Here is a 13,019-nt window from a genome sequence, read left to right on the forward strand (position 1 = left end):
CAAGTACCAGCAGGGGATTAGGGAGTTTCTTTTAATCAGCTTTCGTTTTGTTTCTTTTTTTGCGTCTTTGCAGAAGAAGGAGTAAAAGCCTACTCCGAAAGGTTTTCCACGGAGGAATCGGGATTTGGCAGTGTCATGCAGTGATGCCTCTCGATAAAGGGAAATGGCAACAGTGCAGCCTCTCACCGCCTCCCAAAGCCCCCTTGCAGAAGGTGTTAGACCTCTCCTGCAGACAGATTTGGGGCAGGAGGAGCTGGTGTGCTCCAGCCGCCCAGCTGGGAGCAAAACTTGGGCTGGGAGTCTGTTTTATGCTGACCCCAACTTGCCCTGCGGCACAGAGCAGAACTGCCAATAAAACCTTGGAGCAGAGACTTTCACAGCTCTGAATCTGGAAATCTGATTTCCTCTAAAATAAGTAGACCAAGCCTATAGCCACCATGCATGTCTTGGCAGTGGCGTGCGCGGTGGTCCCTCCATGGCACAGTCAGTCAGTCGAAAAACGAGAAACCCCGACAACCCCAAATGTCTGCCATTCTTAGTTCCTCTTCATTTTCCATTCTCTGTTGCTTTGTTTTTCCTCTCCCTGTGACCCTCTCTCTCCCCGGCACCGGTGCAGCCCTGCCTGCCTGCAGCCATCCCCAGCCTGAGTAACAGCCCTGTGTGCGCAGTGTTCTCTGGAAATGCCATTTCTCTCACAGGCGTTCAGCCCGTGGTGCATTGCAAAAAAACCCGTCCCCAGCGGAGTGAGCAATGCCAGTAAGACGCTTGCCTTCCCTCTGCCTCCCAGGGGTACTTTCTGCCTTGGCTACAAGCCTGCTGCATCTTTGTGTGGTTAGTAAAAATAACCTAAAAGTACTCGGGAGCAGACAGAGCAATCCCAGAGACTCCAAACATCTAAGGGGCTTTGTTTCCAAGGCAACATCTTGTCTCCTAGCTGCAAAAGGCCACGGGAATGAAGGCAGCCTATGGAAAATGAATAGCTCAATGACAACAACAACAAAAAAATCTGCTGGGGAGCATATCAGTGAGGGAGGGATGTTCATAGGGGGGGCAGGAAAGAGCAAAGCTGAGCAAGCCAGGACTAGCTGCACAGAGCATGCAAAGGGACAGGGTGCAATTTATCTCATGAGAAGCACGGTTCTGCCCCCATTGAAATGCATAGCACTACTTCCACCGACTTAATGGGAGCAGGGGACCTTGCACAAATCAGCTATTCTTTTCTTTTCCCCTTTTTTTAAGCTACAGTGTTTGAAGATTCAAGCTAGTTAAAAATAATCCATCGTCCGAGGCAGAGCCTTCCTGGGTCCCAGGAGCTTTTCAGCCAGGACTGCAGCACACTATTGATTTTAACCACCCCAGGTTCCCACTGCTGGAGCTGCCTCCTCCCCTCCACACCCCAGGGCAGCGAGGCAGGAGGTGCCAGAGCATGGAAGCATCCCTCTGGCTCTTCACATTTAGAAGAAACATGTTTTCACCCATTTTTTTTTAAGGTTTCCATTGCCATTGCTGTGCAGTATGTGAATATCTGTGTGCAATCCAAGCTGCAGAATCAGTTTTTTCACTATGGCTGCAAGGATGGTTTTGCTCTTACTGCCTTTTGAGCTAGCTGCCGAGATAGGGGACTTGAGGCTTCAGGCATGGGGAAAGCACAGACACCCCTGCCCTCCACATCCCACCAATGACACCCGTGGCCCCTGTCTGACAGCACGCTCCCTTGAAGAGGGCAGGTGGGCAGGTCTGTGGCTGCACCGTGGTGCTACTTTACGTGCACGTTGTCCTTACGTAAGTGATTGCTGCAGTAAAATGCCCCTGAGACCATTTATGGGCTTGATATCAGACTGGGAGGGGAGAGGCTTCCCAGCGCCAGCCGAGACGCTTGCCTGCAGACGCCCTGCTCCTGCCTTTCCTCTCCCTTGTGTCTCATGGGAACACCTAAAAGCTTAGGATCTGACACCAGGTGAGCTGCTGGAGCTTTTCCTCCATGTCCCAGGAGGCAGCACGGATGCCCAGGGAACATGACAGGCATTGGGTGAGGAGCTCCTCCAGAGCTGACTCTCTGCTTCTTGGCAGCACAACCGACATGGAGCTCCACCATGCCAGGAGTGGGCTCCCGACACAGGGAGGAGAGGAGGAGGGAGCCCAGGCATCTGTCTGGGGTGGCCAGGAGGGACAAAAGACATTGGTGTGTGTTGGTGCTGGTGTCTGCCCTGGGCTGGAGCCAGCCTCAGGCTCATGCTCGCCCTCTCCTTTTCCTCAGAGACTCTTTGGGATGATGAACAACATAGCCACTGATGCCCCGCCTGATGTTAAAGAATTTTATTTAACTAACGTCTTTCCTTTGTACCTTCTCTCAATCAATACCATGTGAGCAAGAGGTTTGCAGAGGGAGAGATGCTGGGAAATGCTCCCCTCACACTTTTTTTTTCATGCCCTCTGCTGCAGGCAGAGCAAATCCATCCGCATGGATGGACGATTGCTATTTATTATTCATCTTGGTGTGTCAAGCAGAGCTCTATCTGAGCCAGTTTTGAGATGACAAGGTTTGCTCCAGGGAATTCCTCTGAAATTGCCCAGGCAGAGCAAGACTGGAACTGGCTCCCATCACCCTGCCCAGAGATTGAGGGCTGCCTCTGCCTCCAGTCACGTGAAGTCTGCCTGCGGGGAAGTACAGCAGGCCTGTCTGCTGTCACCACATCTTCCCCACTCGGAGCCCAAGCCCAACTGGGCATGCAACAGGCAGCGCCGGTTTTCTACCCTCCCTTGACTTGTGAGAAGACACTGCCGGGGTGAGCAGGCAGCCTGCCTGCAGTCACCAGCTGCGGAGAGCAGGGCAGGGAGGCACGGTCCATTGGAAAAGCTGGAGACTACCAGACTGATGTGTTACTCTACTCCCCTTCATCCCAGGGGACACTCGGTGAGGGCAAGCTCAGACTGGGAGCCCCTTAGGGATGGCCTGGCAGGCATGAGACATCATTTTAAGAATCAGGAAAGCGTGGGACTTGGATGTTTGGATAAAAACCAGTACAGCCATTTTACCCTCCTTCCCCCAGTACTTCCAAGTACCCACCGAGTGTATTACACATTTGATAATTTTCTGCTCTAAACAACTTTGCAGTGTTCCTGGACCACCTTCCACTGCTGCAACTTTCATCCTTACATGGCTGAACTTCACTTCTATATGAAATGATTCCCACAGACCACATCAACTTTTCACTTGCAAATACACTTTAAAAGCACTCAGCCCTACTTCAGCATAACACATACTGTGTTACCTTCTGTACAACTGGCTCCCAAAATAGTTCATAATATTAATACAGGGGTTGGGATTTTCTGAAGCATTTGGTATTGACCTAATCTTAGTCATAGTGAGCTCAGCTGTAGATTATTATCAACAGGGAACAATTAATGTTCCTGAAAATCCCATTGCTTGGACATAACAATAGAGAAAATAGACTTTGCAGGATACATTATTATTGGCTTGTTAAAGATTCTCACCTAGACGTCTTTAAAAATGTATCTGCTCACATCATTAATGGCATCTGCATGGATGGTCTTGTCATTATATCTGAATGAATAAATAACATTGATTTATACTATCATAAATTTATAAAATAAATTAGAGCTAAAACACAGCCAGCTAGGTGACCAGCTACCTCTTCAGAGTATTTGCTGGCTGATTTCTTGTACTGTTAGTTTCTCAAGCAGCATGAACATGAGACGATACAGCTGTTGCCCTCGGTTGCAATAGGATTAGGTGCTTAGCACCCACTGAGCAGTCCAGGGCACTTCAACACCTTCCTGGAAACCCGCCTGCCCCTTAATTTTCTGTGCCACCCTTCTGCTTCAGGTGGCTTTGCTCACTTGCTCACTCTCGACAGACACACACGCATACAGGCTGGCTTCCAGTCCCTCAGCCCAGGGATACACAATATGCGCTCACATTTCCTCCACAAATATTTTCAATCTTTCAACTTCCCTTTGAGCTGGTATCTCTGGAGTAACAGGTCAAGCTGGAAATTCATTTCCAACCCGTGTTTGCCTACCAGAAGAAAGCTTTCCATCACTCTTTGCTGCTCCTTGCTAGCCACAGCACTCAGTAATGAGGCCATTGGTGGAGCATTGGTATGTTCTTTTGTCCCTGCCAAAACCCCGCTCCCTCCTATTCAGCTCAACAAGATGCGAAGCCCTGGTGCTGCCAAACGTCCTTTCAGCTGCCAAAGGAGAAGGAGCTAATCAAACGAGTAAAAGAGCCCCAGTCCCAGGCTCCATTCCCAGCTCAAAGCCTGAGGATACAACACCCGCCAACTGGACCGATCGGCTCCGAGTGGCTCCTGCTCTGCCCATCCCAGGGCGAGAGCTCTGGACTCCGCTGTTCCCGGTCCACATTACCGCTGCCTCAGTTAGCCCGTGTCAGAAAGCTGCCGTGTTGATCCCTCTCAAGGCACACCATGGCCTGTAGTCTTTAGTCCTTTATTTATTTTTAAATTCCTTTACGCAATGCCAGCTTCCTATCTCTCCCCTCCTTATTTCCCACACCAAGGAGAAAAGTCTCATGCTGTGCCTTTCATGTCCCTCGGTCCATCAGCGGGCAGCACGTTTGAAGTAATCTTTTTTGCCTCCATTTCAAACTCTGCTTGGTCAGAAATGAGGGGAGACTGCTGGTTTTCAGCATAAATATTTCAAGCATTGTACGGGTTGTTCTCCTGTAATGCTGCTCGGTCAGTGACACTCGCGTTACCGGCTGGGCAGTTACTGTGCTGGCTCAACTGCTGCTGCTCCACACCAGTTTACACCAGATGACGATGGGGATTGTTTTCGGCTGCATCCTGTTCCGCTTCTCCAGGACATTCTTCCATCTCTTCATTTTTAGCACTGACATTAAGTATTTAGAGCATAAAATGACTAATTCGCCTCTGCAGCCGCTACGTTTTGAAGCCATTTGGGAGTTGCTGAAGTTATTTGCCACCTACAGCCCAGTGAGTTTAAGAAAGAGATTGTACGTTTCTGTAGTATTTCTAACTCTGTGCAAACTGCTTATTGACCACGGAGCCACCACCATGCAAATAGCCAGGAGACAGCTGCCATGGGGGTTAAATGCAGGGGCTATTGAATAGCCCAGATATCACGTGTAACAGTTCAGGACCGGAGGTGAAAATGTTGCTTTGCCAAATGAATAACACCAAGTTATCTGCTTCAGCTGGAACTGTTCTGGTGCTTTTGGCATTTCTAGAGCTCACAGACACTGCAAAGAATATTTAAGGAGGCAAAAAGTAATTTGCACGCTTTGGAGGTCAGCCACAGCCGCTGTAAATGCCTCTCTGCTCTCGGGCCCTTCAAAGGTCACAGGTGCTCAGCTGCTTGGGGTTGCATCTCCCCTGCCAACGCTGGGCCTCACTCACTGAAGGGAAAAGTAGGCCAGCCCTGAGGTGGGGAAGGATGCTGTATGCTCTGCGGCCCTGCATCCCTCTTCCGATGCTCTCCTTCCTTGCTGGAAGGCCTGCCTAAGCGATCTATCCTTGCGTGCACTAATCCTGGCTTGGCCCAAGTTGCTGGAGGAGAGGGCAGTCTAGACACCGCCACTTCAAAGCAGGCTGGTGGTGTAGCTAATGCACTGGCTTGCCAGCGCTCGTGAGCCAGGGAATGGTGCCATGGGGCAGGCGAGCATGGCCAAGCTGGAGGGCAGCGCAGTGCTCCCCTGGCCCCAGACACAGCAAATGCACATGGGGCTGGTCATTGTCAGTGACTGCGCTGGTGCCGTATCGCAGAGGAGTCAGCACAGCCGCTCCTCCTGGACCTTTGGCTGCTCGTGCTGAACCCACTCTCATGGTTTCCTGATGTGTAACTCCCCTGCAGCGCCTAGGTGTCATGTCTTTGATGATCGTGCCCCGCTGTGATGTGGAAGTGGCACAAGAACTTTCCAGCAGCTCTGCTCCCAGCTCTGACATGAGAGGTAAAGCAGGGATATGCCACTTGTGGGCCCATGTTCCCCTCCATTACAGCCCACCGTCCCTGTCCTGCAGCAGGATCCCACACCACCTGTGTTTTGGCTCAATCTTTAGCTCCACGCAAAGCTCTTCTGCTCTCTGGCTGGACTAGACATCGTCTGGCTGCATCTGTAGCTAATGCTCTGCTGAAGCCCCAAGAGATGAGTCTGTCTCCTTCCTCTAGAGTCTGAGCTACAGCGGGCAATGTTGTGTCAACCTGATTTCTGTTTATTGTCATGGGTCTGATGAGTCTTGCCTTCAAAATCCATCTGCAAGCTTTGCACGCTGCTGGGTTAGGGGTAACAAACTCCTAAGGCACCGCATTCTGTAGCGAGCATCCTTCCGTGCTGTGGTGTCAGGTGCTGGTTCCCTTCTCTGCCCAATTTGCATGCACTGAACTGAGCCTTGCTTCTTCCGTAGGAGTGTTAGTTCACCTCTCCTCACCTTTAGTCATGCTACTTTCACCTGCCCATCCATCCCCAAACCAGATTTTTTGTGATGTGATATCTCTACTGACCCCCTCTGCACCTCAGCAAGTTTTTTTTCCCTCTTCTTCCTTCTTCATTTCTGTGAGAAGCCATACAAAATCCTCTCCAACATTAGGGGCTTGTCAAACAAGTGAAAAAAACCTGTGCATAACCTACACCACCAAACTCTCCACCCCACCCTGCCAGGCCAGCCTGATGGACTCATAATTTAATAAGCTTTTCCATTTTAATGTTAACTGTCCTCATCCCCCAGCTGGGGTAACGAACACTGGCAGGAATTTTCTGTGTTCGTAAATATTTCCCTGCTGCTGCAAAGAGGCTGTTTTTTCCTTTCTCTGTATCGGATGAAGACGGCTGCTCTGCCAGCTCATCATGTAAATTTAATAGCATTCCAAAACCTCTGTCCTACATAAATATGAATGTATTTCATCCAAGAGGAACCTGTTATTGAAGGAGCTGTGTTGCTAAATCATTCAGAAGGTTATTGTTTGAAGTACTTGCAGTCAACAGTGTCTTGGCTATTACAGCTCAAAAAATGGGAGGGAGGGTGAAGGACAAAAATGAGTGGGGATCATGGAAACCTCTTTAAATGAAGGAGCTTATGCACTGAGATCATCAAGGTATAAACAGGGCATTGCCAACCAGCAGGTCTGGCCCCAGGAGGACAGGCCAGCTGCAAGCAGCTCTACAAATTATTCACTGGCAATTGCTTTCTTGCTGCTGCCCCGACTTATTTACACTCCAAAAGATTTCTGAAGTGTGTTTATCTAAGAAAGATGAATCCAGAGGCTCTGGAACGGGAGAGGAGCTTTTCAAAGGAATCCGGCCCTGCCATGACATAATTTGTTTCACTCATTAACCCCTCCACGCGAGGAAGAGGCGGGAGCACACTAAGTGCTTATGCATTATGCATTAGTGCGCCACGTCGGGAAATTCTGATTTGATGGAGGCTGAAGGTTAAATGGCATTTCTGTGCTTTTCCTCACTCCTTCGTGTCATGCTGGAAGATGGAGTGATGTTGTGGGGGTGGGGAAAATTGAGGGAATGATAGCTCCTGTGCCCAGACACCGATTGCCACAGTGCAAATGGAAAGAGCTTCACAGTTGCTGAAGGATGTGTGTTCCCCTGACGTTAATGTCTCTTACCAAATTCAAACAGTTCAACCCCCCTTCAGTAAATTCCCTACTTTCTCTAAATGGTTTTGTGTCATCAGTACATGAAAGCAACCAAACCCTCATCTTCAGCCCTGTTAAGAAACATAGTTCTGGGTACTGCGAGGGCTCAGAGAAGGCACAAGGTCCAAAGAGAGACCTTGCACAGGCACTGCACCTTCTTACTAAGCTTGTAAACCAGGAGCTGACAGAGCTCTGAGTTTCTAAGCAGTTTTCAGTCATTTAACTGATGATGCAACTGTATGTATCTGCATCTCTGTCCTTTACTCTTTACTGATTCACCAGTTCCCCAAGCAAATGTTTAAAATGAATTTGCTTTTTTTACACCTGCAAATTGCAGAAGCAAATGAACTGCCTGCACAAGTGTTGTATTTTAAGATGTCAGTCCGATCTTTGGGAGGGCATAATTAGGCAGATGTTTATCTGCCCTTAATGAGTTGGGTTCATACTACAGTTAGGTATAAGGCATAAACCTTTACATCCTGTAAAAGCGTCTTTCAGGTGCATGTGCCTCACGACCAGTAACCATTTCAGAGACTCCCACAATGGACATCGTTCTCCTATCTCTAGTGCAAGGCATCTAAGATTGATGCCTGGAGCAGCCCAGGTCTCTTGGGTTACCACGCGATGACAGTGCTGTATCATTTTGCTGTTGATCCAGCTCCAGACAAGAAGTGGTTATTTGCCTGTCGCTTTGCTCCTCCACGTGATGCTGTTCAGCACCTTGTAACACCGAAGGTCAGGTCCCCATCTTGTTTCCACTTAGGTTCAGATGCATGTATAATTAATGTGAAGTGCTCACTCCCAGTGCTGCCACTGGACAGGCACTTTTGACACCACCTGGTCTGGCGCTGCTCTGGCATTAGAGCAGCACATACTCATTTTTATGACGAGTGAAATATGTTGTTCAGAGTTTTGATTTCTGGCAACGGGCTTTCACATTCAGATACTCCTCATGCGTTGCAACATGGCAAAGCTATTAGAAACACAATTTAATTTTGATCTCGTTGCTGATCAGTCCAGTGAGAATTCTGACTTAATCAAACTTTAATGTTTTCATTGTAAATTTCAGAAAAATCAGTAATTGGTCTCATAATTGAATTTTCAGATCATGTATCAAAGGAATAATGCCATGCATGGAACAAGCAGCAGTCTGCTTCTGGAAGCCCAAACATCTGAAATGGAAAATTCTGCAGAATTTAGATAAAGATTTGAATATTCTGCTGTAGAGCTAAGAATAGACCTTATTATTTATATCGTCAAAGGAAGTGGCTGAAATCACAGAGATCTTCAGAGAGTAAAGATGCTCAGACAGTTATGCACAGGAATTGTGTTCACGGAGCTGAAGTGGAAAGCTACTGACGTCTCAGCATAGGCATGCTGCTCCCAGCGGGCCCCACGGACCAGATGGCATTTCATGCAGAAGAGAAATGCCAGGCTTTTCCCTCCTGGAAGACATACTCAGGGTATCTTCCAAGTACCCTAGTAGAGAGTGGGGAGTAACTTGCCCATTGCAGAGATGCCTTGTGCCCCACCAGGTGCACCTCCACTGTGCTGAGTTCCCTGTGTGCTGGGTTTGTCACTTGTCTCCAACAGAGCTGTATTTCATAGATTCACTAGTGTTCTCCCATTCAGTTATTCTTCAGGTCCAGTCCTTCTCAGAAGCTGATTTCTGACTAGATCAGAGAATGAAATGAAACAGCTAGTGGGAAAAATTCAAAACATCCTTTTAATTAAAAATAAAATAAAATAGAGGCCTCATAGCCATAACAGATGTCTGTGTTTCTCTGAAGTTCACATACTTTAAGAACTGTGCCCCTCTCTCCTGGGACCATGACATCAACACTCAGTTCTTCCCGTACTTTAGATGCCTTCAAGCTTAGAAGCATTTCCAGAAGTACAATAAACGCCTGCTTTCAGTCCTTGTTTAATCATTCTCTCTTTCCCCCCAAGTATGTTTCTTGTCTCTTCACTGATGCTTTCCACCTTCTGCTCTTGTTCCCCATCTCTTGAACTGAAGGTGAACATCTCCAACCCTGAAAAGTATATAGATGGAGGGGTCCTGTTTCCTCTCAAACAGTCTGCACCTCCAGTGGCTTTGGTGAAATTGCTTCTGTTCACACTAAAATACGAGAGGAGAATCAGAGACCATGAGCCCGCTCCTCCCGGGTCTGTGTGATACTTTCTTGCATGAAGTCAAGGCAAAGGGAGTGTGTGAGATGAAGGTTGGAGTGTACCCATCGGCAAGACGAGGAGACAGATGTTTGGTAGGAAGCATGCCTCCAGCCTCCAAGAGGCTCAGGTGCCAGATGAGGGATCTGCTTTCCTGGGAGAAACAAGCAGTGCCAACCACGAACTGCACCCAGGACTCTCCCCTGCAGAGGAGGGCAGCAGGGGCTGTTTTCACACTGCCTACCGTGGGTGCCTGGCTAAGGTGCCACCAGCTTCTTCAAGGAACTGTAGTTAACACTTGCAAAGAAGGTGATCGCTCATCGCTCTCACCAATTTAGGTGCGGAGGGAGAGATGATGTTTGTGCTAATTCAGGCTTTTTTTTTCTTTTTTGACATTAGATGTCTATTTGGTTTGCCAACCTCATGTCCGTCAGAGCCAGCTGGATGCTGGGGTTTCTCCTCTGTGCTATGACAAGAATTTACACTGGTTTTTGCAGAACAAATGTGCCAACAGATTTTGGCAGGTGGTTCTCTCCATGCCACGTTTAGACAGTATTAAGTTCTCTCACTTAAGTAGTATCAAATGTTTACATTAGAGTAATGACAAAACATCATCTTTTAATTTTTTCCTGTAATTTTAATTTTCCTCTTGTTTCCACTTACCAGGTAAGTGTTGCTATTGCTATGTAGCAAAAATTAAGATATTCAAACTGTTCTGTTCAGCTTTTCACTGTCAAAAATTCCAGCAGAACCACTTTCCCTGAAAATTGTGGGATTTTGAGAAACTGCATTTTTAGAGAGAAAATTACTTCCAGGGAAATAAATAAAATTGGATAGAGTGCATGTGCTGGCATTAGCTCAGCTCTTTCCATCTAGGGGAAGTGGAGTGGCTTTAAAATCCATTCACTTGGATGTGCAGGAAAAAAATGGCTCTGATTTGTTTTGATGATTAAAACATCCAAAAATATGAGTTTCCTCTCCATCATTCAGAGTGTGTTCATGTCAGACAGCAAGATGCAGGAAAGCTTATCCTTGAACAGAGAAGACCAAGAGACCAGGTACCTCTAGCTGCAAGTGCTGCTTGCCACTGCTGGCCTTGGTGGGCATTTCCACCCTACGCACAACTGCTACGTCAAAGTTAAAGGATTACAGAGTTGTGGACATATTCATCTGCAGACCTACAAATCTGTAGGTAATTGCTTATTAATAGCTCTTTCTGCTAAAAAGACCAGAAATTCTGTGCTTATTGATCCACCAGACAGCTTTTGGTGACAGCATGCATTTAAGTAACAAGTATCTCATGTATGCTTGCCCTGACGGTGAAGAACCAAGTGTATGGTGTGTGTGGTTTTGCTGTGGGGATAGGAAGCAATCCCCAGCTTCATCCTTCAGCATTGCATTGATGATGCTACCTAGCACATCACTGGAAAGAAAACACGTTCCACTTTCCTTGTGCTTTCTCCATTTACTGCATTTCAAGTGTGAGATGGACAAAGTGAAGGGGCTCTATAGTGGTTTAGCAGCCCAGAGCATGCTTAAAGGGTGAGAGCCAAGGCGTAGGGCCAGGAGAGCTCTGGAGCTGCTCAGGTTCCCTGGCCAGTGTTGGTACCATGGAACCATGGTGGCAGGGAAGGGGTGTCTGTGTAGCTCTGAAACATACGTGGGGTGACAGTGAGGTTGGTAGCCCCTTCTCAAAAGTGCTGATGGAAATCTAGCTTGAAAGAAAGTTTCAAAAGGTAGGTGAAAGCTATGGAGAAGTAGGAGGTTTGGAGGCGATGACAAAGAATTGGTAGAGGGAAAGGGTGTTCCCAACAGCACATTAGTTTCCAGAGTGATATGTGTAACATCACACCCCGGGCAGCACCAGGGATGTATCTGTACCCAGAGCCAGCTCTTCCCCCATGCAGTTCACACAGCAACTATGCTTTTCCAAGAAAATGCCAGGGGAACATACCGCTGTGATGGCCTAAGTTGCATTCATTCCTCATACATTCCTGGGGAGCCTGATAAAGATAAACTCCTAAATTACCGGGTAGCACATACACAGGGAAGCACTACTGGGTGCACCTCCACGGGGCACACACTTCCAGGAACAAAGGCTGCCTGAGCCTCATGCAAATGCATGCCTCCTGTAAAAACAAAGCACCAAACCCACTTTCCAGAAAGCTGGAGGTTTATTGGAAGGAATAACAATGGGAAAGGCAGATGAACAAGGGTTAACAAAACCGACAGATATTTCATCTACCAGCACAAGCAAGTTGGGACAGAGAGTTGTGGGATTTAGGAATCACATTAGTCAGGCAGGCTGGGGAGCACAGTGCTCACAAGTACCAGCTACAGCTAGTCTTAGCCTAAAGATGCTCTGTCAAATATTTTGGGCCCAGCCTTATCAGGGAGCTCTTCATCAGGTGATTACACAGACAGTGCTACTCATCTGCTAATGATGGTTAGCAGAGCCACATAAATGGAGAGACCAGTGCACCAGAAGGGCTTTTGCTCTGGGGGATTGGGGAGTGTAGGATGTTGGCGAGCTGAGCAGATGCAGGGGAAAGCTCAGGGTACCCCTCTCTCTTGCTGGCTCAGATAAGGCAAGGGCTCTATGTACTCGAGAGGATAAGTCATGTTCAAACGTAGCAATTAGGGCTTCTGCTAGAAAATCCATACTCTGCTGTAAGGGGCTTCTGACAGGCAATAACAAGAGATTAGCAGAGTACAGAGGGGCTCTGAAGCTCCTGACAGCAGAGTCATCCTCTTTAAGATGGAGCTGTTGATAGGCAACCAAGTGAAAAGTTGGAGGGATACAGCTGATGTCTTCTCTCTTTCCCTTCACTATCAACCCTCTCTTCTAACCCTTCTAGACTCCATCTGCATGCAATAGATCCTCCAAAATAGTCACCTCTCTAAATCTAGAGATTTAAAAAATGCCCATTTTGTAAGGGTTACCCAAGCTATCTGCCCCCAGTCAATTCTACCTGCAACCTGAGAGCTCTTCTCCAGCCAGCTGTTTGTCTGGAGGCAGCTTTGTGTCCTCTCCCAAAGCAGAGTGGGACCCAGGTCATGGCTTTGAAACTAAAAGTCTTAGACACTTTTCTTTGGGAGAGAAATAAGTTCTATCGCCTTCGCAGTAAGGCTTTTCTGGGCTCTAGCTCAACCACTCGGGCATTGCAGCAATGTAGGATGTCTTTCTGGTTTTAGGTTTCCTG

General features: G+C 47.8%; 1 protein-coding gene across 9 annotated transcripts in view; it reads right to left on the reverse strand.

Annotated features, from left to right (window-relative positions):
- LOC104344009 (guanine nucleotide-binding protein G(o) subunit alpha) overlaps positions 1-13,019 on the reverse strand; it is a 135,233-nt gene that overhangs the window by 48,236 nt on the left and 73,978 nt on the right. The window contains exon 4 of one of the 9 annotated variants that reach the window (XM_086469268.1): positions 10,864-10,880. The exons of 6 other annotated variants lie outside the window; for them this stretch is intronic. In XM_086469268.1, the coding sequence (XP_086325394.1) occupies positions 10,864-10,880 (17 nt within the window). Of the gene's footprint in view, positions 1-763; positions 775-6,497; positions 6,513-10,863; positions 10,881-13,019 lie in introns of all 9 variants that reach the window. 2 more of the 9 variants (XM_086469266.1, XM_086469272.1) reach the window with 2 other exon arrangements.

Source organism: Leptosomus discolor, chromosome 8 (genome assembly GCF_034619465.1).
Source record: "Leptosomus discolor isolate bLepDis1 chromosome 8, bLepDis1.hap2, whole genome shotgun sequence".
In the NCBI taxonomy this organism is placed as follows: domain Eukaryota; kingdom Metazoa; phylum Chordata; class Aves; order Leptosomiformes; family Leptosomidae; genus Leptosomus; species Leptosomus discolor.